Source organism: Callorhinus ursinus, unplaced genomic scaffold (assembly GCF_003265705.2).
Source record: "Callorhinus ursinus isolate GAN/ISIS: 27379988/994484 unplaced genomic scaffold, GSC_fseal_2.0 scaffold50, whole genome shotgun sequence".
NCBI lineage: Eukaryota > Metazoa > Chordata > Mammalia > Carnivora > Otariidae > Callorhinus > Callorhinus ursinus.
Window position 1 is genome coordinate 7,296,674 of NW_027397112.1, and position 26,150 is coordinate 7,322,823.

General features: G+C 46.5%; 1 protein-coding gene across 1 annotated transcript in view; it reads left to right on the forward strand.

Moving 5' to 3' along the window:
* PITPNC1 (phosphatidylinositol transfer protein cytoplasmic 1) overlaps nucleotides 1–26,150 on the forward strand; it is a 238,294-nt gene that overhangs the window by 118,682 nt on the left and 93,462 nt on the right. Inside the window, exons 3-5 of the mRNA XM_073883281.1 lie at nucleotides 1,209–1,357; nucleotides 13,134–13,222; nucleotides 14,167–14,174. Of these exons, the coding sequence (XP_073739382.1) occupies nucleotides 1,209–1,357; nucleotides 13,134–13,222; nucleotides 14,167–14,174 (246 nt within the window). The remainder of the gene's footprint in view (nucleotides 1–1,208; nucleotides 1,358–13,133; nucleotides 13,223–14,166; nucleotides 14,175–26,150) is intronic.

The following is a 26,150-nucleotide window of genomic DNA, read 5'->3' on the forward strand; positions in this document are numbered from 1 at the left end:
ATTTGTTTCTCATGTTCTCTCTCTCTCTCGCTCTCAAAAATAAAATATCATAAAATCTATTTTTCTCTCTTGTGCACAGACAGGAGACCTATATCCCTGCTGGCCTGAGCTCTTTGGGGAACAATTCAGAACAACCCATCATTATTTTGTTGCAGACTCAGGCCCCTTTTCCCCTTCCCAGGGTCCTTGATGATGTGACACAGTGTGTGTGTTCCTTCACACCAAATCTGACGGAAGGACAACAGCAGGGGGGCATCGTTTTGCCTCCTGGCTCTGAGCAGACCTCCCTCTTGCAAAAGTCAATTTACTCCCTCCTTCCTCTCTCTCTGCCTCTTTATTTTCTCCATCAAATTAGTTTTGCCACTCTGAAAGTTCACTGGGGGAAGACATGCCTATGGGGTTCTCAAGAGAGGCAGGAGGGAGAGTAGAACAGCTCAAAAATGCAGACAGGGCAGAGAATGTTCACACTGTCTGTTGCTCCATATTATTTTCCTGTAAGTGCATATGGCTTCTGGGACCTCGGGCTGGAAGGCTCTACACTGTGGGTGGAATTGGGCAGAAAGGAGTTAAAGACACTGTAGGCTTTCGTCATTGTGGAGTCAGGCTGGAGAATACACGTTCCATTCATGGTGGGACCTGGTCAGCTGGAGTTCGTTAAAGCTTCCAGGTGATTCTAATGTCCAGCCACCCTTGAGAACTGCTATTCTAGGGGACAGAGAACTTCAGGAGACTTGGAGAGTTGGAGAGAGGTGACGGAAGATATAGGTGACCCCTTGTGCCCGGCAGTGCAGTTAATGAGGCAGAAAAGGGATAGAAATAACACATCCTGGCCTGTTTGTTGCCAGACAAAATAGGACTTTAGCGCCATTTAACCCTGTAGGGCCAGAATGGGATGGGGGCCTCCACTGCTCCAGCCTTCCTGGTGCTGCCCATGGGTTGGGGGGCTGCCAGCCCTGAGTCTGCCAGCCACCCCGGCAAGCATCACCCCGACGATGCAGACTGTTCACGGGAACATGCCGTATCTACACTCGACTCACAACTGGTTCTCCTCCTCGCTCCGGAGGAAAAATAACACCAGGCCCATGTGTCTGCCTTCTTTTTCTGGCAGAAAGTGCTGACTGTCATTGCTTGCTGCACCGTTGAAGGGGGGGGGGTGTTTTTGAAGGCAAGCTGTGGGGCTGACCTCTCTGTCACTGTCTGTTTTGTAGTACAAAATCGGACAGCTGTACATGATCAGCAAGCACAGCCATGAACAGAGCGACCGAGGAGAAGGGGTGGAGGTCGTCCAGAATGAACCCTTTGAGGATCCTCACCATGGCAACGGGCAGTTCACCGAGAAGCGGGTGTATCTCAACAGGTGAGTCACGGCAGCTGGCCATCGGCCTTTGGGCTCTCCCACCACACAGGAGCCTTCCAGCCCACCCTACTGCTGCGGTGGAGACCGTGCCTGGCATAAAAAGGTGACTTGGAAAGTCATTACATCTGCCCGTCTCCATCCACCAATCTGGTTGCTTCCGAAACCGGAATCCCCCGCCTTCCGCAAAATTGTCCTCAATTGCATTTTCAGTAGGAGGACCTTTCCTACCCCTTGGATGACATGTTAAGATGAAATCTGGTCTTAAGGAACACAGGACTTTGTCTGTCTCCCCCGCCCCGGTTCAGTGTCCGCAGTGGGAAAGAGATGGCTTTGCCTGTGTGTTGTAGCAACGTGCCAAAGATGGCGGTGTGCCACTGGGGCCTTGACTTGGTAAGCGTTCCACTGACTGCCGAGTGACCACTCAGGTGTTCACAGAGGGAACTGACACAGCGAAGGGCCACCTGTGACCAAAGTGATATGCAGTGCTGAGGTGGTTTCCATTTCTCAAGGGGACCCAGCCTTCCCAAGGTAGGGGTTGTCATTGCTCCTTTGGAAGGGTAAGGAAACAAGGACTGTAGACCAACACCACTCATCAGAACTGCCCTTTATGCTCTGCAAAGTATACCCTTTACTCTCCTGCTGTTTTCTCACCATTAATGGCAGAGTTGATTATTGGAGCTTGTCTGATCTTCTCCCCACCCTCTATCCACTTCCAGCCCATCTTCTTCCGTTCTTCTCTTCCAGGTCAGGACATTTGTAGAGTCACGTGACATACATTTTATTGAAATGAACTGTCTGCTCCAGTGAACCAGTGTGTGACTGGTTCGGTCTTTGCTATCATTTCTATGAAGACTCCTTACCCTCACCTATGGCTTCTTCTCTTGGCCCATATGTGATGATTCAGAATGCATTTCCAACATAATAATTGGACAGTGCCTCCATTTATTTGCTGATACTCGTGAATATTTATCCATTCTCTGTGCCTTGACCATGAGACATTTCTGAGAGGAGCTGTATTGGGATTCTGCCATGCTCACACAGCCTCCACCCTCCAGCAGGCTGACATGGACTATTCCTTCTTGATGGGAGCATTTGGGTCCTGTCACTAGGGTGTATGGAAATCTCTCAGGTCGATATCCTGACAGCGAAGGCCTTGGGCTGATTAAACTGACTTGTTTTAATCGACTCAGGGATGCAGTATCAGGGAATTCCTGAGTCACGATGAAATGCAAATGAGATTGATCTTATTCATCTATTAGGAGCTGTGAATTCCCAGGATTTGGAACCAGTTCAGCCTCCAGCCAGCTGCTGATTTGCAAGAGTAGCTGAGCTCTGGGACTGGCCTGAGGATGACTTCCTTGCAGAGACCAGTTTCTCAAGATGCTGCTTTGGCATTCTTAGCATGGAGGGTGAAAATCAAATATTGAGTAGGAATCACCTCTGTAGAGCAAACAGAAGTGAGGGTGATGTAAGAAAATAGATAGAGACCAATGGGAAATTCCATTTCTTGGCAGATGATTGCCTTTTCCCAAATTATTACTTAGGGAATGTTCCTTATGTACCAAATTGAAAAAAAATTTTTTTTTTAGAAAACTTTATATCTTTTCCTGAAACGGAGCAAGAAGTGTCCAGCTGTCTCTGTCATGTCTGTTTTCTCTATCAAAATATATGATGTTTATTTTAAAGGAGAATAATAAACATTAGTAAGAGGGAAACTTGTTATGAATAGAATATCTGGACTTCCAGTAATAGAAACTAAAAAGATTAATGTGGACCCTCCCCCCCACCTCCTATGACAAACACAGGATGAAATATAACAATATAAAGCTGAGCTCAAAACAAAGAAAGGGAAATCCTTAGGTACGAGAAATAAAGAGGAAACACAAACCAGAATGGAAAGCAGATGAGCTAGTGCTCAGGAAGCTGGGATATGTCAGAACTGACATGTAGGGGAATGTCATGCCCGTAAAGGGACAGGAAATGTGGCTTTGGGCCCCTCCGAAAGGGGAGGGGGAGCTGAGAATCATGCACAAAAATCATTGTTGACAATCGGGTACTGAGAGAGGTTACCACTCAGAGGCACATGTTAAAAGAACTGCTGAAGGTTGTACTTGAAGTAAAAGGAAATTGAACCCAAGAAAGAGGGGAGGAGCTAGAGGTAATAAGAAACAAAGAAATTGAGGGGCGCCTGGGTGGCTCAGTTGGTTAAGCATCTGCCTTCGGCTCAGGTCATGATCCCAGGGTCCTGGGATCACACCCCATGTCGGGCTCCCTGCTCAGCAGGGAGCCTGCTTCTCTTTCTCTCTCTCTCTCCTGCTCCCCCTGCTTGTGCTCTCTCGCTGTCTCTCGAATAAATAAATAAAATCTTTAAAAAAATAAAAATTTGGGGTGCCTGGGTGGCTCAGTTGGTTAAGCGACTGCCTTCGGCTCAGGTCATGATCCTGGAGTCCCGGGATCGAGTCCCGCATCGGGCTCCCTGCTCAGCAGGGAGTCGGCTTCTCCCTCTGACCCTCCCTCCTCTAATATGCTCTCTCTCTCTCATTCTCTCTCTCAAATAAATAAATAAATAAAATCTTTAAAAAAAATAAAATAAAAATAAAAAAAATTTAAAAAAAATTTGAGAATATAGTTCTAAATTCCTAATTATTATAGCTTTATAAAGAGCCCTGATAATCTGGTAGGGCAAGTCCCTTCTACTTAATCAATTCTTCTAAAATTGTTACTATGGATTTTAAGATTTGAAAGCCACCAAGTGATATGAAGAATGACCGAAGAAACCAAGGACATTTAACCTAGAAAAGCTGGACCCAGAGTGTGTAATGGTGTGGGCAGGTGGGAAAAGAATTAGACCTGTGTATTCTATAAGACCTCAAAAGGACCGGTTGGACCAAGACCAAGAGAGAGAATGCCAGGAGGAAGGGCTAGGTTCAGTTGAAGGAAGAAATGTTAAGTATGTGAGCCATGTGCAAACACACTGAGGTGCCTTACAGTCAATTACATGAGCGGAGCACCCACTTATCAGGCTGTCCTTGAGCAGATTCAAACATCAAATGGCTGGTTAAAGTAGGAATCCTTTCAGATCCTTTTCAACCCTAATTTTCTATGCTCAAAGGAAGTTGAGGACATTATCCTGACTTACCTCCAGCAGACATAAATGAATGACCAATGAAGCCCAGGAGAAAAGTATCTTCGATTTCCTTTGCACAAGTCTGAACCAGGTCCATCATTTTATAATTTAAAAGGCTCTTGGAATATTTGGAAGAGTATGGCTCATATCTTAGAACCAGGGAGATTATGGCTTTATAGTAAGAGAAAAAGAAAAAGATGTGTATGTGACATACTATAAAATAATAAGACAGATTTGTATAATCATAAAAGAAAACCAAATCCATTACTTTGATACTCACAAGCTGAAGCCACTTTGCATTAATCATGCCCTGCATGCACAGGTCTTGGTGTTGCTATGCTGGCAAGGCTGCTTCATAATTGAAATTCATTAAATGGGTATTTATTGAACCTTACAATGTCTAACAAATTGTTCTGGTATTGGAGAGAATCCCTTAATAAGTAAGACATGGCCCTTGCCTTCTGATCAGAGTAGGGTCCAGGCTGACTGGTTCTAGCATTTGTGAATCCATCTGTGCATCTTGTGTGTGGTGTCAGGGAGGAAAAGCTTTCCCTCAGCCCATTTAGGCCCCGTCAGTGGGGCCTGCAAATTAAACTGAAACCGACAGATGACCGGGAGAAAAGACCAAGTTTGAAGCGCTGATGTACGTGGGGAGCACCAGAAAAATGAGACTCAAATAGGCAATTAGAATTTAGGGCTTATATACCATTTTAACAGGGGAGGAGGGGAAAAGGCACTTCTGGAAAAACAAATGGCTTTTATGAAAACTAAACAGGGCTTTAGGTGGATGAAGAGGAGATAGTTTTGTGACAGTGTCCGTTTAGGCAGTTTCTTATCTTGGTGCTTCCTTCTCATCTCTAGTGAGAGGAGTCAGTCTTCTTTGGTTGTGAAACTCCTGGGGAGGGCATTTATGCATTTATGACCATTGAATTCTTTCAGGAGGCTCTGCTCTTATCAGATAAGGGGAGTTCAGTAAAAGCATCTTTCTGCAACTGTTGATTCTCGGGTGTCTTCAGCTCCAGAGAAGCCTTCTGCCCCCGTGGGTGGCATCTTGTCGACCCCTTTACGGGCCACAGGGAAGTCGGTTCTGAGAGTTGAACTGGCATTAGCTAAGATGTCCTAGTGCCCATTTACTAATTTACGCCAAGAAATATCATTGGCCTGTGAACCTGAATTCATGAGCTGGCAAAAAGTGAGTGGAGAGCGGAATTTCTTCCTCACATCAATCTATATGGGAAGCCGAATCACATTTAGAGATGGGTTTATCACTCTATTACCCAGAGCATCTGTTAGAGACTGGAGTTACTCAGAGCCTTTGTAGGCAGAGCCTTCTCTCTGAGTCTGACTTGAGGGGAAAGGACATTTCATGGAAAGATGTGAGTGACCCACAGAATTATCTGCAGGCTCGAGAAGGGACGGCTATCTGGGCAGCTCCAGCGGACCAAGGGCAGCAAACAGACCGCTCCGTTCCTCCAACATCACTACAACTGCCGTGGTCGGTCCAAATTGTCCCCTTTTTTCTTTCTATCACTTATTCCAAAATCCCAACCAAAAGGCATCCCATTGAGTTTCCAGTCCAGGCTCGGGCTACCAATGAGTGGGGCAGCAAAGGACTTCCAGACTGTTCTCCGAAGCAGCCGCACTTTGCATTCCCTCCAGCAATGTGTGAGGATTCCAATTTCTCCACATAATCACTGACATTTGCTATTGTCTGTCTTTTTGATTCTAGCCATCCTAGTGGGTGTGAAGTGGCATCCCGTTTTCGATTGGCTTTTCCCTCCTGACTAATGAGTGTGGAGCATCTCTTCTTGTGCCCGTTGGCCGTTCGTATGTCTTCTTTGAAGACACGTCTACCGATATCCTTTGCCCATTTTTAAAGTGGGTATCATGCCTTTTTTTAAAATGCCACTCATCCTTTGATTGCTTGCCTCTCATCTGCCAGCGACTGTGGGGGTGCTCCGTGCTCGGGTCCTCCCTACGGCATCTGATACGCTGCTGGGTGCACAGTACATTTTGGCGGCTGCCCAAATACACTTGGAACGTCGCGTTAGTTCTAATATGTTAGTGCATTTGGTGGTTGTCCTTGGGCCTTCGATCCAGCTCAATTAACCAAATAAGTGGTGTTTCTTGGCTTGCCTTCAAAAATCCCAATTCCAGTTGGTATCCAGGGAAAGGAGGCAAGGTACTCATCAATCTCTGGAACAGCGATTCTAAATAAAACCCGTCGCCCAGAACCACGCGAGGATGGGGCTCTTCTTTGGTCCCCTGGCTTTCTTCTCTTTATCTGCGACATCTCTCTGATGCCTCCCTATGAAGCCCGTGAGGGGAGGGAAGCAGGGGTGAGGGTGGAGGGGCAGTGGAGAAAAGATGGAGCCTATTTTTAGGCTTGTTTTTCAGTCATGAAGTGTCCTGTTCTTCCCCACCACGGCTGCTGGATTAATTAGGCTGTGCGAGCAGCTGCCAGTCAGGGAGGGTTGGCAGCTTATAACGGTGATTCCGCCTAATGCCTGAATCGATTTGCATGAGGACGACATTTCTCCTGTTCCATGGCTCCTGCCTTCCAGGGCAGCGTCTCCTGGCCTCTGTGTCCTTGGGCAGGAGGGGGTACAGCGTCTCTAAGCCGCAAATGGGGTTTGGCTGGACAAGCCCAGCCACCAGCTGGTCACTCTACCTACCAGCTCATCGGTCCAGCTCTGTGGCCGGCCTTGGGTCCTTCTCTCACGGTTTCCCTTTCTCTTCTCCCAGGTCTTCCAGATCTGCCAAGCAAGTTAATTTCATTTCTTAGATCTTGCCCAAAGTAAAGAGCTCAGTGCCCAGAGCTTGTGTGGCATGGGGAGAGCCCACTGCCCAGGCCACAGGTCATTGAGAAATTGTCAAGGATTCTGACCTTGGAGCTTATTCCCTTGCCCTTTTGAAAGAATCCTATGGTCGTTATTGAATATCCAGAGCCAACTGTTGTTCATTCAGGAAATATTCATTGTTGCCTGCCGTGTGCCAGGCACTGTTGTAGGTGCCGGGCGTGCAGCAGTGAGCAGAACAGAGATCCCTGTCCTGAGGGATCTTTCCTTCTAGTTGGGAGGAACCATGCACAATAGCCGTAATCTATACGAGTATCAAATAGTTTAGAATATTTAATCTTACGGGGCACCTGGGTGGCTCAGTCGGTTAAGTGTCCAACTCTTGATTTCGGCTCACGTCATGATCTCAGGGTTGCGAGATCGAGCCCCATGTCTGGCTCCTCGCTGGGCAGGGAGCTTGCTGCTTCCTTAGGATTCTCTTTCCCCCTCTCCCTCTGCTCCTCCCTCCCTCTCTGCCCTCTCCCCGCTCATGTGTGCTCTCTCTCTCTCACAAAAAAAAAAAAAAGAATAGTCTTACAAATTCTATGTGAATATATTGAATACAATATTAAATATGTGAAATTGATTAACTGATAGCATTTTATGTACTGGAAGAGTAGAGCATGTAAGGGACTTCTTCCAAACATACCTTTCTGTCCGTGCTCTTCTGTTCTGTTCCCATTTCAATCCTTAAGAATATGCCAGAGGTTCTTATGCTGCCAGGATCCCTCCCTTCTGCTCCCTCATTCACCTTCTCCCATGGGAACTCCCAGGAACAGAATGTACGCCTCTTGGCTGCATCTTAAAGAGCCAGAGCATCCAGTCAGGCATGTGCCACCTTGGTCCCGCCTCACTCCTGGCCAACGCTGTTGACACATGTGGCCTGCTCCCCTCCCTGGGTGCTTCCCAGCATGCGAGCCGCGTTACCATCGTGCTCTCCAGGCAGAGCCTTCCAAGAACCGACACAGAGGAGGCCCCCTTTTCCTGGAACCCTAACGCAAACTGCCCTTCTAAGTAGGGAAAGTGGGGGTGGGGGTCCAAGTTCAAGGCACTCCCTGTGGGCGAAGCCCCAGCAGCCGAGCTTCTCACAGGTGATGCCTCTAGTCTGGAAATTCTGCTCCTCTCTTTGCTGCCATGCAAAGAATTACATTAAGAGCCGAACTAAAAGAGCAGCCAGAACGGCCATTAAAGAAGAGTAAGTGAATAAATCACAGCAGCTGGAGAAGAAATGTAAAGACCTCACAGGTCACTGGGTAGATACAATTGATTATTATTAAATACTCATCAAATGCCAGGTGTGAAACCAAAGGTCAGAATATCCCTCCTGGACCCGTGGAAAATGAGGTTGTAAGAGGTAGATTAGTCCTTTTTAAAAGTCGTGTAAGTGGGCTGACGGTGGTATTTGAGCCTAATCTCAGCACAGACGGTGGCAGGTTTCAGGGACCCCGTGGAGGAGAAAAGCCTGAGTGAAGGGACCTCAGAGGGGCTGTCTTTCTGCTGGGAATGTTTTAAGTCCAAAAGGTGATTGATTATAGTGCTGTGTATCCTGCATGAGTTGATTGGATAGAACAGCTAAAATCGAGATGCTGGTGAAGACCATCAGAATTCTGATCCCTGTTGAGAAAATGAAATTAGACTCCATTTAGACCACATTTGGCCTAATGATATTCAGTACCTCCCAGTGCCAAAAGATATTCCAAATGAGCATAAATTGCAGAGAGAGATTAGATATCAGGGCGAATCTGGTGATAATCTGGAGAGCAAAGTGCCAGAAGCTTCTAACAGAGGGACCGTTTAAGTTTCCGTTCCGGACGCTCTTTATGGAGTCAATAAACACTCTTAAACCTGAGACCAGTTCAGATTCTGCCTAATGGGGCCTCCTTATCCAGGTCGTTTGTAATTGAGGGAGGGAGGCCTCAGAAATACGGGAGGAGGTTGCGGTGACCATATCCACTTACGTCCAGGGCCGGGTCTCCCAATCTTGGCACTGTTAATATTTGGAACCAGATAATTCTTCGCTGCGGGGGTGCTTTCCTGAGCACTGTAGGATGTTCAACAGCACCCCTGTCCTCTGCCCACTAGATGCCAGCAATGTCCTTGCCCCCCTTGCGCGACCTCCCAGTTGTGACAAACAAAAATGTTTCCAGACTTGGCCAAATGTTGTCCCCGGGGGGGGGCGGGCAGAAATTCCCCTCTGCCCCATTGAGAACCGCTGCTCTAGGTTGACCACCACTCCAGTTTGCCCAGGACTGAGGAATTGTAGCATGGAGGGACTTTGAGTGCTGCAAGCAGGACAGCCTGACGGAGGCTGGGACCAGGTGGACCCCCAGCTGTGTCATCGACGTGTTCTATATCATACTAAAGTTTAAAAGGGAAAACCAAATGTTTTGAAACCCCTGTCTTCGGGGATATTGACAAAGGCGTTTGGGAAACAGTATCATTCCACATCAGCACGTTTTCCAATTCTGTAAAGGCTTCAGAGTTTTGACCGCCTTTTCCCTCAGGGTCGCTAAAGCCTGAGCGGCCGTGACGGGAGCTGTTGGAAGGTCTGGTCCCGGCCAGTGGACCAAGAGTACATGATTCCAACCGTGCCGCCATTCTGGAAGAGAGACTCTTGTCTGACAGCTGGTAGTGAGTTTGAGTGACAGACTTCTCCTTAGAATTGTAGGCTGTGTGACAGTATACATCATGGAAGTGACAGCAGTGGGGACTAATTTAATTCCATTTTCCTTTGCAGCCCTGATAAATCATTGCCACAGGGAAAAATAAATTTTACTTCCTCAGACAAAAACGATTTGAATAATGATGTGCTCCGGGCAGAGTGGGGGCTGAGAGAAGGTCTGTTAATGGGCTTAAATCGGGTCGTGGAACTTGTTGCCGTCGCCTCCTGCACCTGGTGTGGTGGCTGGCTTATACTAGGAGGGTCTCCTTCCCGGACTCCTCAGAAGAGTCCCGTAAGATGATACCAGCCATCTTGGCTGAATGTTGTGGGTTTTTTTAGGGCGTCTCTTTGGAAAAGGTGATTGATTACGGCGCTGCGTATCCTGCAGGACTTGGTGGATGAGACACGTGAAAATGGAGATTCTAGAGGCTGGGGTCCTGACCGCAGACAATAGGAAAAAAAGTCTCAACATGAATGGAAAATTGCCACTGTTTTTCATCCTCCTTCCAGAAAATGCTTGTTGCTTAGGAATGTGGTTTTGCTGGGAGGCTTTTTAAGTGATAAAGGGAGTGATTTATGGAGGAAGGGGGCTTGGGCCCCCAGAGCGCTATGCATGAGGAGCCTAATGCATCTGGGGGGGGTGCAGTGGAGGTAGAACCCCTCCCCTAACGTGGACAGTGGGGAACGGGTCCTGATGCCTGTAGGGAGACATACACACATTTGTCTAAGCTAAAGAATGCCGAGCTTTCTTTGGGGCGAGATTCTACAGTTCTGGTTCAGTCCGCTAACAGCACAAGGAAGCCACTTGCCCTGTGAGTAGAAGCCACGTCTTCCTACACCACCCACTGCCAGACATCGCCCTGGGCTGGGGGGCAAAAAGGAGGGAGCCCAGGGGAAGATGCGTTCCTGCCCGCTTCCCGCAAGCAAGCCCAACGCGATTTTTCCACTCTAGACCTCAACCCTGGTTGCTCTCCAACTCCAGCGACCGAAAGAATAAATCAAAGGTAAAAGCTATAAAACCCCCCACCAGGAAGCAGTCCCTTCCTTTCGAGCGGTGTGAACGTCAGGTAAATGAGCAGTTGCCGCCGAGATGATTTTCTAGGAGTGAGACGTTCTGCATTAGAGCCCTGAGAATTGTGCTGTGGGTTATAAAACGGCTCCCTGCTCGCACCGCCCAGCCCGCCCGAGAGCCGTGGACTCGTCTGACACTCACCCAGCTTCAGGGGAGCTTTGAGTCCCCATTTGATTTAACCCTGATAAACGGCCCAGAGCTTTGGGTTAGGTCTGGCCAGCCATTGGAAGTACAGATTTGTCTTCTTAAAAGCAGGTCCTGGACACTGTCAGATATCAGAGAAACAATTTGAGAAGATGTGCAAGATGCACGGTATTTTTCTGGCTCTGGTTGTCATTTAAGCTCCCTGTCCAAGAGGGGTTGGGGATTTGGGGGTTCTAGTAGCTCCCTGTCCCCGGTTCCTAGTTCCGTTGGCTTGGAACTCAGAAGTGCTCCGTGATGTGCTTTATTACCGACAGGCTGCCTTCAGGAGCCGAGTCTGCGTCATCCGAGGGTCTGGAGTACTGCTAGGCCTCGGAGGCCCAGACACTTCGCTGTAGGCACCAGAAGAGGAAAGAACTACAATAGTAGCCTCTGGAAAGACACAACCCGCCCCGGGCATAGTGCTGGGGGGGGGGGGAGACATAAAATCATGCAGGCATATTTAAGAAATATATGATCCTGTATATTTAAATGTAATAGGGAATTCTCTGGGCATGTACTATGCTGTAGAGTTGGCCCCTGAAGGAAAACAAAACAAAACAAAACTTAAGTTAGTCTTTGGTTTACAAAAGGTCTTGAGACCTGTGCCCCCCGGGTTTTCTTTGTTTTAAGAATTTGTTTTCTGCGACTGGCTGACTGGCTGCCCAGTCTTATTCTCCAGCGGCTGCCCCAACAAATCCTCCCAAGCTGGGAGACTTAAGACCACACAGATGTGTCCTCTCTCAGTCCTGGAGGCCAGACGTCTGAAATCAAGGTGTCGGCGATGTTGGCTCCTTGCAGGGGCTCGGACCGGCCTCTCCCTCCCGGCTTCTGGGGTCTGCGGCATCCTTGGCTGCGTCCTTGCAGTGTCTGCCCCTGTCTTCGCGTGCTGCCCGCCCCCCCTCCCCATCCCTGTCTCCAGATCTCCCTCTCCTCTCTCTCTCAGGAGGACACCAGTCCCTGGAGTGAGGGCCTGCACCCTAAATCCAAGGGGATTCCACCCTGAGGTCCTTAAATACATCCTCATAAGTCCTGCTGTTCAAATAAGGGTAAATTCGCAGGTGCCGGGGGTTAGGACGGGTAGATCTTTGGCAAGGGACACAAGTCAAAGGACTGCAGTCATCGAGGGGCTATATTTTGTTATTCTTCACATCTCTACAGTTGTGACTGTGTGCTGCTTTAGTTCATTTTTAAAACCTCACTCTTGGGGCGCCTGGGTGGCTCAGTCGTTAAGCGTCTGCCTTCGGCTCAGGTCATGGTCCCAGGGTCCTGGGATCGAGCCCCGCATCGGGCTCCCTGCTCGGCGGGAAGCCTGCTTCTCCCTCTCCCACTCTCCCTGCTTGTGTTCTTTCTCTCGCTTTGTCTCTTTCTGACAAATAAATAAATAAAATCTAAAAAAAAAATAAAACCTCACTCTTGCGGATTGTTAAGCTGACGCCTGGCTCTACCATTTGCCTCTGTCCCCTTCCGTACTGGGGCTTAAACATTGCGTCCTATCACTTCTGCCGTGTGACTCCTAGGAGACCAAGGCCAGGCTGGCCACACCCTCCCTACAGGGCACCTGCCGGGCACTGAAATCTCATGTCCATGTAAATCAAATCAAAGAGGAGAGGCTAACAATCCTATGAACCGCCACCCCCCCCCACCCCGCCACCAGGCTGTCGTCACTTGCCTTCCGACATTTTAAGAGCATATGAATAATGCACAGAGAATGGTGAACTCTGGCAAAGACCAGAGGGGTGGGGAAGGGATGACTCGTGGGGAGAAGGACTGCCTAGGAGAGCCTCCGCTTTCTCTAGCAGTTTATCCAGGAAGGTGTGGGCAGCACGTGAGGCTCTGGGCAGACTCTTTCTAATGGTCTTTTTTTTTTTTTTTTTTTTTTTCCTCTTTCCTCTTAGCAAACTGCCTAGCTGGGCTAGAGCTGTGGTTCCCAAAATCTTTTATGTTACAGAAAAGGCTTGGAACTATTATCCCTACACAATTACAGGTAAGTCCTGTTTATAACTCGTATGTCACATGTAGCATTAGGACCTAGTGGTAGCCAGATTTCACTGATGTATTATCCAAGCAGGGACTGGGGAGAGCCCTGTAGTGTCTGCCCGTCACCCTTTGCCTTCATCCTTTTAGGTCAGTGCTCTTCCTACCAGGTAGGAATTAAGATAAACCATCCCAGCTTCTTTTTTAAAGTGATTGTAGTAAATAGCTTATGGAGAAGGAAGGTGAAACTCTTTTTAGTGATATGTCAAACAAGTTGTTTATTTTTATTTACTTTACAGCCCCTCCCCTGAAGAGCCCCACTCCCCACCCCCAAACCCCAAAATTATTAACTATAATTTATGTAAAAGGTTCTATTGGGTCTCTCTGCCCCAAACTACTTCCTTTGCAGTGGGATAATATGATAATTTTAAGCTCACCTTCCCTCTCACATGTAATAAACTCTGTGCTGATACTGATCTAGAAACTGTGGCCCCCAAATCTGGAAGGTTTGGTTCTTGCCCTCAAACATGAAAACTCGAGATCCCACTTGAATGTCATCATAACAAGCTCTTCTTATTGGTTATAAAAGCTGCTCTTCCACTTAAAAGATTTCCTTTGTGGTTAATGAAATGCTCCACTGGAATTATTAGTGTTTAATTCTGCCTTTATAATGCCAACTCTTTGGTTTTTAATTAGCCACAAACCTATAGGCTAATTGAATCTTGTCTATAGTCCTTATCTGCCCAACCACAAAAGTATCAGCTGAAAGAGTTTCAAGAGCAAATGTGGAAATATTTATGAAAGTTCAATTTTTGGAATGTTTCTTTAACATATTATTAATATAATTCACCAGTGTTTGTTACTTCTGCAGTTTTATATTGCATATAAGCCTGGTCTAAATCATCATTTTGTCTCTTTTTTTTCTCTCTTGTCCAAATGAACATCTGGGACCAGAATACACAGTAAGTTTCATTTAATCATTTTTAAATATTCAGCTTAAGATCAGTGGAGTAATTAGAACTTCCCAGGTACTTCTCATCTTATCCATGTAATAAAAAAATAGAGGAATAATTCAGAATCAGAAATATTTAAATGTCGGCTATTATGTAGTTATATATAATGCACTCACTGGCATGTTCTCATTTGTTCAAGAATATGAATGTTAATTTAAAATGCCTTGATAATCACTTTACATAATTAACTTTTGCTTGTACTTTTAAATAGCTTGACTGCTCTACTTGTGATAGTTCACTGTAATAGAACAGTTTCTAGAAACATGGTTTTATTAGAGTGATGATGGTAGCTACTGATGGAAGGCAGGGCTTATACCTACAAGATGTGACCTGATCACTTATCAGAGGACCTTGTAACTAGAAAGACGTTCATTCAGATTAAAAAAAAAATTTTTTTTTTTTTTAATTTAAGTAATCTCTGCACCCAGTGTGGGGCTCAAATTCACAAGCCCAGGATCAAGAGTTGCATGGTCTATTGATGGAGCCAGCCAAACGCCCCTCATTGAGATTATTTTCCTCTGAGCTGTGGATTGGACAGTCTTGGTGACTTGATAAAAATCATTTAATTTCTTCCTATCCTAAGGCCTCTAGAGTCAATACTTAACACTAAAAAAAGGGACCCTAGAGTATCATTGCATTGTGGTATTTTCGTGTGGATTATTTTCCTCAACAGCCAACAGGTCAAGTTGTCATAACAAGACAATGGTTAACTGAGTTGTAACAGGAGTTGAGTGTTTGGTCTTAATCAAAACAGCCAAAGGAAAGAGAGGCGGTGAGAGAGAAATGGGAGAAAGTGATTCTCGTTGTGTCCTTGGCATGAGTCTGGTACCCTGCACATAGTGGGTGCTCAAGAAAGAGTTCTTGAGTGGCAGAAGGAATGCCTGAGGCCAAGACAGATCATCTCAACGGACAAGAGTAGAAGGGTCACTGGCTTTGGGGTCAGATAGGCCTGAGTGTCCTCTGGCTTTGGCTCTGCCAATTTCTGCCCAAAGTTGTTAAGCAATTGACCCCCCAGTTGCCAGTTCTTGAACTCATGCTAGTCCATGACCATGTTCTCACCTGTCCTTTGCAAAATGAAGAAAATAGGAATGGTGTTGCAAGTTGTGCATAAAATTAAATTTATTTCACTTAAAGTTTCCTTTCAGGAGAATAAATTACATCCCTCATTCGTGGGTATTAAAATGTCTTTTCTTCTATGAAATGAGAGGAATATATATAGCATTTCCTCCCTAATGTCCATAACTTTGGGGGCAAAAAAGAGCAATTCTACAGCAAAATACAAATTTTACATTTTAGAAGTGAAAGCAGCTTGAGTTCTCGGAACCAATTCTTCATCTCTAAAGTTGGAATAAACCCTCTTTCATAGAGCCAGTAGTGGAAGGATTCAGTGATCTAAAAGAGACTTTTTCTGGAGGCACCTGGCTGGTTCAGTCAGTTAAGCCTCCCAACTCTTGATCCTCAGGGTTGTGAGTTCAAGCTCCACATTGGGCTGCACCCTGGGCATGGAGCCTACTCAAAAAAAAGGGGGGGGTTTCTGTAAAGGGTCATATAGTAAATATTTTCTGCTTTGTGGGCCAGCTTCCTTCCGTCACTGCGAAAGCAGCCATAGACAATATGTAAAGATATCGGCCTGGTGGAATTTCTCCGGGCAGCAGGCCAAATGTGGCCCTAGGCTCTAGTTTGCTAGCCCCCGATGTATACAGCTGCAAGCATGTTGCCTCTACAGGGCAGGCAACACTACCCCCGGTTCCGTGGCTTCTAGCAGCTGCACGGTCTCTACGAGGAACACGTTGGTATCTTTTGAATCCTGCTTCTGTTAACAGTTGTGCAAATTACCTCCCTTTAAGCCTCTACTTCATCACTCTTTAAGTGGGGAAATGTAGTAACTATCTCATAAGGGTGATGTGAAGATTATATTAAGTAATCCGCATGAAATTTTAGCCTAGTCCTTGATGCATGGTAAATGCTCAGTGAATGTTCATTGCTATTATTTATCGTGTAATGCTAGAAACTGTCGTCATTACAATGGGAGTTCCGTGAGCAAATCAATGGGAATATATCTTGGTGTCCTTCAGCGCAGACTGGGCACCAGTTATTAGTCTGGATGGCACTAATTGTCTAGGATATGATTTGATTTGAATGATATCTGATGTTATCCCCAGTTCCTACTTCACCAAAAGCTTGTACATGGAGTTTTCATTTGAAATGTAATCAGTAGTTACAGGGACAAGAGAATTCATGTCCCTACAACTATGCAAAGGCAGTTATTTGCCCGATGAGCCTCAGAATTAGGTCACCTTGACTTGACCCAAGACTGGTGGCACTTACTCCCCATAAGCCAATGACGGTACCATGGAATGTGGGGGTGATTAACAGAGAAATGAAGTCTGAAAAATGTTTGACATTGTGTTCATTTTTTAAGAATATGTATTATAGTACTGAAGTTCCAAAAACAGAATGAAAACCATAGCTCCCGACAAAGCCATCCCCACTGGGAGGCACCAAGGCAGCCCTCCTGTGGAAGGCTTTGTGACCCGCCTCTGTTACCTTGAACTTGATCTCCAGTGCCGACCTCTGCGCAGGCGATGGAGGATTTCTCAGGGGTCATGGCCTTTCCTTCTGTCGAGCCTCCGCCCCACAGGACTCCTGGAGTTCTAATCACACAGCTCGGACTTTCATAGGGGCATGTTATTTTATTTCTGTTTGAGGAAACGTTGGGACACAATGTAAAGAAGTTAGCTATGGTTGTATTGTCTCATACTCGCCTCCTTCTGTTTGACTCCCAAGTATTCCTTGATCTCTTCTAGGTCCTTATTTTTCTTGTTTTTGTTTTTTTGTCATTTCCTCCCTAATGCAATCCTGGGGTCATGTTTTAGGGCTGCCGAAACAAAGTACCACAAAATAACACGAGCTTATTGTCTCGCGGTTCTCGAAGCTTGGTAGTCTGAATCTGTCGTTGGCAGGGCCAGGCTCCCTCTGGAGCCAGTAGGGGCAGAATGCTTTGCCTCTTCCAGGCTTCTGGTAGCCCCAGGTGATTGTTGGCTGGGGACTGCATCACTATAATTTCTGTCTGTCTTCACGTGGCATCCTCCTTGCTGTCCCTCCTCTTCTTACTGGGACACCAGTCCTATCGGATTAAGGACCCACCCAATTCCAATATGACCTCATCTTAATTTAAATAATTCCATTTGCAACAACCTTATTTCTGAATCAGATCACATTCTGAGGAACTGGGGTTAGGACTTCAACATAAATCTGGACATTGCGGGTGGCGGGAGTGGGGGGAAGAGCACACACCTAATTCAACCCATAACACCATCTTTCGGTTTTAGGTTAACAGCCATTTATTAAGCACCGACAAGGTAACGCATCATGGGAGTAGGTTGCCTTGAGTAATAACCCCTGCCTTTTGGGGAGTCACAATCTTGTGGGAAATAGCTAGACAGTCCAGTGGCAGTGACCAGCAAGGCATAGGGTTTTCTGGAGGCAAGATGGGACAGGCCATCATTCAGCCCAGAAGGCAGGCTTGTACCAGACCTGCCCACGGAGCTGGATGAGCTCGGAATGGGGCTGGCAGCAGAAATTCATACCAGCAGGCAGAATGAATGGCCCTGGGCACTCCAGCCAGACAAGCAATTGCAATGTGACAAGAAGGGCCCTGGTCTCTGGACTGGGGCCCTGAGCTTTAGGGACAGGGCTGTAATCCTCAGGGAGGTGTCCAGGTAAGGACGGGACACAGCCATCTTTCACACGTGACTTGATCATAGATTCAGGAGTGATGAAGTTGCCAGCTTTAGCAAGTCAAAATACCGAATGTCCTGTTAAACTTGAATTTTCAGATTGATAGCAAATAGTTTTTAGTATTGCCCAAATATTGCATAGAATATACTTCTCCTGAAAGATTACTCATCTTCTAGGTTTTTGCTTTTTTTTTTTTTTTTTTTTTTCTGGCAACCCTAGGGGAGGAGGGGTAGCAAGGGGGCAGAACTGGTCTGAGAGACTCAAGTTCAACTATCTGGGTATAAGAACAGGGGCACATTGCTGGGCCAAAGGGAAAGGAAGAGAGGGAGTTGTATAACCCAGGAACTTGTCCTGACGTGAATCATGTCAACACTGAGGTGAATCAAATGACCTGTCAGAACAATGTAAGGACTTCCGGCCTCAGAGTTGGCTCAGAAAGTGAAGTGGATTGAAGAGGGTGGAGTTGGGGAAGATTGGGTGCGAGCAGATGAATTCATAACTGTCAGTATTTCCAGGAAAATCTGTGCCAAGTGCTATGGTTGAGGCCCAGAGCGTTGTAGAAAGGAGAGAGAAATTCTCCCTGGAGCAAATAGGGAAGATTTCCTGGAGAAGGTGGGATCTGAGTGGGACCTTAGGGATAGTAGAACCTAGAGACACCTGCTCTGTCTTAGTTTGGGCTGTATGATAAAACACCACGCACAGGGTTGGCTTGGAACAACAGACATTTACTTCTCACAGCTCTGGAGGCGGGGAAGTCCGAGATCAAGGATATCCTCTGATTCAGTTCCTGGAGAAAGCCTTCCTCCTGCTGTGTCCTCACAGAACTAGGAGAAACAGAAAGCAAACCATCTGATTTCTTCTCATGAGGGCATTCATCCCATCCTGAAGGCCCCACCCTCATGCCCGCTTCTAAACCGAATTACCTCCCCAAGGCCCCAGCTCCCATTACCATCACATTGGGGGGGCGGGGCTTCAACGTCTCAATATGGGGCAGGGGACACAGTCCAGTCCAGAGCGTGCTCTCCCCAGGCCCAGTGGGCCAGTGCTGTTGCTGGATCCTAGACACTGGGAGGCCAGGTCCTGGTGGCTTTGAATGTCAAGCAAGGTCTGTATTTCATTCTCCACAGGGAAGCAACATTTTTCCCGGCTAGTTCACTTTGATTTTCCATCCTAAACATAGCACAGTTTTTCTTTCCGCCTTCCCAGTGCCTGGGAGTCTGGGGTGTTCCCTCGGGCTGCAGGTGCACTGTGTCAGGCCTGCAGTGGTCACTCTGAAGCCAACCCCTCACCCTTGCCTTGGACTCAGCCGAGTTCTCACGCTCTCTGCCCACGACAGCTTGGGCGGAAGAGCCCACTCTTCTCTCTGACTACAGGGTCTGCTCCCTGGATTTATGACAGATGCTTTCAATTGTCTTCATCTTTTTTTATTTTTTTTTCCTGTTTGAAATGCTTTTCCGTTGGCTTCTCTGTCCCCCAGTGCTTTAATCCTAAATACCTCCTCTTGATGTCATTTCAAGCCCATATTTCCTGTCTGTGCCCTAAGTTTTGCCCAAAGCAAAACTTCTCCAGGGCCTGACTCTCCACTGGGGTCACCACACCCTGGCCTCCCTACCCTCCAGGGAGGCAGAGGGGCTCTGAGGACTCTAGACAGCTGTCTCTTCTCATAGAATTAGCCCAGAGCAATGTTCATCTATTCCTAGGATCCCCTAAGTCTTGTATCTGACTGTCCAACCTATTACTGAGACCTCATGCTGCCCTCATTTGTGATAAAACCCAGCCAAGAGAACTTTCTACCTAGGGTCATCTAGGGCTTCAACATGATCACAGTTACCAAAGCGTAAAAGCTTTTTCATCACCGTGTATGACTGTGTGGTGAGAATTATGTGGAGATGCCATTTGCTCAGGAAGTGGAAAAAATATCTTTAGCTTGGCTATAGGAAAAAAAAAAATCTTAATTACACAGTTAACAAAGAATCACACAATGACAGTTTAACAGAGGACAGACTATCTAGCCAGTTCTTCAAAACCTGCCGGTTCTTCTGTAGTTTGTAAAGTCACAAAGGAAGGTGCCCAAAGAGACTGGCTGCCTTCCAAAGTCACGAATTTTTTCTAGAGCTAAAAAAAGGCAATGCCGGACTATGGGATGCCCGTTTGTGTTAGTGAGGATGGCTGCAGTTACCCAAGGAGTGGAGGTAGTCGTGGGCTGTCCACTGTTCCCCAATATTGTAATTATTTTTTTGAAAGAGGTAGAGAAGGTAAATTTAACAGAGCAGGGAGAAGGAGATGACTCTTGCCTGAGTACCTCGAATGGTGCTGAGGCACAATGAGAGATGGAGTTGTTCGGGGTTGGTTCAGCCCAGCCAGGGAAAAGAATCAAGAGTGCTCACGGTTGAGAATGTCTCATCAGCCATCCGGGGTGAACTCAGGTCATCTTTCCAGGAGTGGCAACAGGGAGATTGAGGTATATTTCTGAAAGCAACTGATGGTTCTGGATAGGAATGTCACTTGATATCTGGGCCTCGCCAGGTCCCCGATAATCGAAAGAGCTGATGGGTGCTGTGTGCGCAGACCGATGACCTCCATGCCTGTTGAGCCTACTTGAGCTCCCCTCCCCCACCTTCCACTGAGTCCGAGCCAAGGTTGGTAGAAACCACTGCATTACGTAACAAGGAAAAAGGTGCAGGTACAGAGAAAATACACTCATACCAGAACTCTAGGATTGGTCTTGTTTGGATGGAAATGAGAAGACAAGCTGACCATCTCCACTATTATGTAAGCTAGGAGAATGATGGTCCCTAAGTCTTCCTTCTTTGGAGTCGTGGAGACCGGGGTAGAGATGGGAGTAAGTTAGGAAATAACTTCTATCTCCACATCACAATTAACCCTGAATATCCAGGGCAGAACATCATTGTGGTGGGCGGTAGATGGTGGGGAGGGCAGTGTCCCTTTAGAAAAGAGGCCATGTGAACTGGGACCTGGTAGGGACCAGGTCAAAGAAACAGTCTTCCAGTTGGAGGGCACTGAGGAGCAAAGCAGCAATTAGGCCAGAAGAGGACCCTCCCAGAGAAAGATGGCTGAAGTCAATGGAGACAGAGGTCATGGCGTGAGGCTGGTGTCATAAATAGAGTTCAGAAATCTCCAGGGATCAAGAGAATTTGGATGGAGAGAATCTAAAACCATCTATACCTACCATTAAATGGTGCACCGCCAGTTAAGCCGGGCAGCACTGCGTTATGCAGAGCTACACAGATTTTTGTTATTGCAGGACTTCTCAGAGCCTTTACGATTCTGCCATACACTGTGAGTCTTCAAAAAGGGAGCTGAAGCACTTCCCGCACTTACTTGTCCTTGGGACCTTGGATTTTGCAAGGACAGCCTTCTAAAACTTAGGGGAATGCCAGAAGCTTCTCTCCAGGTTAGAGCCATTATGCACCCACAAAATAGGTCAGTGGGTCAATTCTATTTCAGGAAATGTTATGTGCTCTAAAATTTCAGTGGGTTAATACATTGCATAATGATTACTGTTACTCAAATTCCAGTGGTTTGAAGGGCTCCCGACAGTAATAACCTGTAAATGTCTTTTCAAAGTCAGTGCTGTGAGACCACACGGCAAAGGCAGTAGTCTCCCGAGATGACAGTGAGGTCACACATCAGATTTGCTTCCATTTAGGAAATGAGCTGGTTGTACGGGGGGGGGGGGGGGGGGACCAGTTGCAAAGCAGCTTATTCACAGGTGTGCCGTGGCCCTTGTGCAGGACTAGAGCTTGTCTCCCCATCCCAGCAACCCAATCTGTAGGTGCCTGTGAAGCGAGAGGCCTGGAAGGAGCAGGGTTCTCTGTCTGGTGTATCTCCTTTACATTTCCCCTAGCTCTTCCCAAGCTGTTCTTCGTACTTCAAAGAGAATTAATTCAGCCATCTTGGGGGGAGAGGGCGGGAGATAGAATGGGCTTCGCTACCATAACATTAGCGTTTGGAAATTGTCTGTGTTATTTATTTATTTATTTTAAAGATTTTATTTATTTGACAGAGAGAGACAACAAGAGAGGGAACACAAGCAGGGGGGAGTGGGAGAGGGAGAAGCAGGCTTCCCGCCGAGCAGGGAGCCCGATGCGGGGCTCGATCCCAGGACCCTGGGATCATGACCTGAGCCGAAGGCAGACGCTTAACGACTGAGCCACCCACGCGCCCCTTAAAATATATTTTTAGGTAAGGAATTTGCCCAGTTCGGTTCAGAGGGGTGGTGCTTACAGTTTTTAACTGAGAAGGTTTGTAATCTGAAAGTTTCCTACCTGGCTGTATGCCAACCTATATATTTGGCGAGTCCTTCTGATGTGTTCCCCTCTCTATTATTTACGTGTAATTCTTTTTCATTTGATGCGTTCTGCCTGTCTCTTTAAATCTCTGTCCTGCCTTTATCATGTGCAGCTATCTGTTTTCACAGGCCTCCTCTGCTTATTTCTCCTTGACAGGTCCAGCTTTAGATTGCAGGAGCCCGAATTTAGTTTCCCTGCCCGATGTTCAGAAGGGCACCGGCAACAAACCTTGCCCCATTGAGAAAACATATTTTCATTCATGTCTTCGCAGCCTCTCCCTCCTGGCCTTGCTTCTTCTGTGAGGTGCTGTTACTCAGCTTGTCAGAGGACGGGAGAGGCTCCAGCAATGAATGAACTAATGAATGAACAGAGCCTCAGTGCAGGGCGCAGGCTGCTGGGGAGCCAGGAGAGGCTGATGTGCATTTCCGTGGTGGGGGCTGGAATGCAAGCAGATGTCTTCCTGCTGTGTCTCCAGGCTCCACCTCCTCACGCTCCCTTCCTCTCCTTCCCCACTCCTCTTTCAGGTCACACTGCTCTTCTTGGCCACCTTTTTCTTCCTGTGCAGCATATATTAGGGAAGTCACTCCGATTCATCCTCATCTCTATAATTTACATGCAATCCCTTTCTCCTTCTCGTTGTTTTAAAATATTTCTCCTCCTCCTCCTCCTTCTTTAAATCCCCACCTGCGTTCCTCTTCTCCCTTTTCTGGAACTATCTTTGCAGTTTTTTCCCAATTACCCTATTGCCGTTGCCACCCACTCTATGTATAAAGTCATACACAGCCCTTGGAACCCAAGAACCCAGTGGAACCCAAATAGCTCCCCTCAGTTCCTGTGCATCTTTCCCTGCATCATGACTAAGATTCTGAGTAGATGGGAGGGACAGCTGGACATACACCTTCTTGAAATTGGTGTGTGTGGGGGGGTGCCTGGGTTGGGGGCGCCTCAGTTGGTTAAGCGTCTCCCTTTGGCTCAGGTCATGATCCCTGGGCCCCCCCGGATCGAGCCACTGTTGGGCTCTGTGCTCAGTGGGGAGTCTGCTTCTCCCTCTGCCCCTCCCCCCTGCTCGCGCGCTCTCTCTCTCTCTCTCTCTCTCTCTCTCTCTCTCTCTCTCTCCCTCTCCCCCTCTCCCCCAAATAAATTTCTTTCAGATTGGAAGGATAAAATGTCCTGATGAAGAATAAAAGAAGTTGGAAGGTACTTTAAGATCTAGGTGTCTCCCAACTGCCTCTACATGCAGATTGACAACCACCCCCCACCATAGTCTACTATTTTATAAATAGCACAGGCTGTAAGCCCCAGAGTCCGAAAAGATAGTAAATCCTAAATCCTAGACTTAACCGCGCTAGCCCTGTGGAATATTCTGGATGTAAGTCTCCTGCTGGTGAACGGTGGAAACATTTGCAAGTTCATTTTTTTTTTCAAGATTTTATTTATTGAATTGACAGAGAGAGAGAGACAGCAAGAGAGGGAACACAAGCAGGGTGGGTAGGAGAGGGAGAAGCAGAATCCCCGCTGAGCAGGGAGCCCGATGTGGGGCTTGATCCCAGAACCCTGGGATCATGACCTGAGCCGAAGGCAGACACTTAACCGACTGAGCCACCCCGGTGCCCCTGCAAGTTCATTTTTATTAATGATCCCAGCTCAAGCTGAAATACCCTGTATGGCCTTGGAATACATTTAATATGATGATATAGAATTTAGTACCAGAGAATCAATGTCTTCAGGGGAATTCCATTAGAGAGAAGGTCAAGTCTGTATCGAGTTTAGTGTTCATTGATAGCGGAGGACACGTGTACATGCAGACAGAACAAGATGGCCAGAGAGGAATGCATTGAGTTCCAGATAAAAGCTAAAAGGAAATGATCTTTTGAAAGCCTATAAACACTTCGTGTACCCCAAGCCAGCTTCTCAACTCTTCCATTTAACATTTTTGTTTCCAAGTCTCCTTGGAACGTTTTGTCCTCAGACATGGAAGGATTCTGGCTGCTAACCAGGAATAAAACGTTAAGTTATTGAGGTCAGTCATTGATTTTTCAAACTTTGCTCGTCTCAATCCAGGAGGTTCCATGGATATGCCTCACCAGCCATCATGCCCCTATATAACGCACTATTTGTAGAAAGAACTCTGGTGCCATTTAAAAAGCAGTTTGAACTACAGAAACATATCACCTCTCCGATCCTTCCTCATCCTGGAACTCTATGAAGAAGTGTAATCGATGAGACAGGAACTGCTTGAAAAAGCGATTTCCCAAACTTCCCACACTTGCACCTCCTCCATCTCCTCAACCATTCTCCTTATAATATGCTCCCCTTTAAGTTAAAGTGGACTCAAAATAAGAGAATTTTTAGAATACCCTGTGACTTCCATTACATCCCCTACAGTTCCTTGGGGGCCTCATTGATGTGTTTATTTACTTTTTTATTGGATTTGAATTTTTTCTCTACTTACTGAAAAAGTAGATGTTTATTATAAAATACAGGCATTATAAAAATGTGTATCATGGAAAACGAAAAGACCTCATGATTTCTACTGCTCTCCTCCATGAGAATATTTTGGTGTCTCTCTGTCCATATTTTCTGTGCATATACTAATGTGCTTTTTTTAACATGCTTTTCTTTCCTTTTTATAAAACTGGATCATCCTGTTTTACACTTTACTTTTTTTGAAGATTTTATTATTTTTTAAGATTTAATTTATTTATTTGGAGAGAGATACCACAAGCTGGGGGAGGGCGAGGGAGACTGAGAGAGAGGGAGAATCTTTAGCAGATTCCCCTTAGAGCTAGGAGGCTGATGTGGGACTCGATCTCATGACCTTGAGATCATGACCTGAGCCAAAACCGAGAGTCCCGACGCTCAACCGACTGAGCCACCCAGGCGCCCTTTTAAGATTTTATTTTTAAGTAATCTCTACACCCAGTGTGGGCCTCAAACTCACAATCCAGAGATCAAGAGTCAGATGCTCCACCGACTGAGCCAGCCAGGCGCCCCATACTTTGCTTTTTAATGGCTTTAGAGTTCTCCACAATGTACTTAACCAACCCTCTACTGGTGGACTTTGGGTTGCTTCTGTGTCTTTTATAAGACCAGTGATGCAGTAATGAACAGTTTTTCATTCCTAATATTTTTTACACCTGAGAGTTTATGCCCTTCCTTGCGTCCTGAGCAGGGTTTTGAATGTACTTCACAGCAGGAATTAAACCATCATATTTAAAATCAGTTTTTGGAAATGATTGTTATTTGAAGGGTACTAGGATATTTTGGCATTTAAAGGAATACCACTGTGAATTTCTTAAATGAATAATTATTTCCCCAGTGTGTCTTTCGAGTAAACTTTTTTTCTTCTTCTTCGGGCTCGTTTGAGGTAGGGCACATCTGTCATTTGGCAGATGCACACAGCCATATTTGCCCTGCTCTTAGTGGCCACAGGACACACTGAGAAGCAAAACCTGCGCCTTTGTCACCACCACCCCTGACTGAGCCCTCAACTCCACTAAAAACAGTCATGTGATTTCCTAATGCTCAAGAGGTGGCAGGATGTAGGGTCAAGGGCATGAACTTCCAAACCAGACAGCTTGAGCCGAATCTCAGCTCCATCATGTACATGTGATGTGATTTGGGCCGATGACTTAAGCTTCTCATGCCTTTGTTTCTTATCTGTAAAGCGAGGGTAATAATAGTACATCCCTCCTGGAGTTGTGTGAGGGTTAAGAGTTAAGAAAGAATTATTATATATCAAATACTTGGAATGGTACCATACTGTTATCATCATTACCTCAGTGTTGTGTCATGTCTGTCTCAGACGGGACATGAGGAATATTGACTGTGGTTACCTTACATCATCATTTTGACCCAAAGATAATACCAA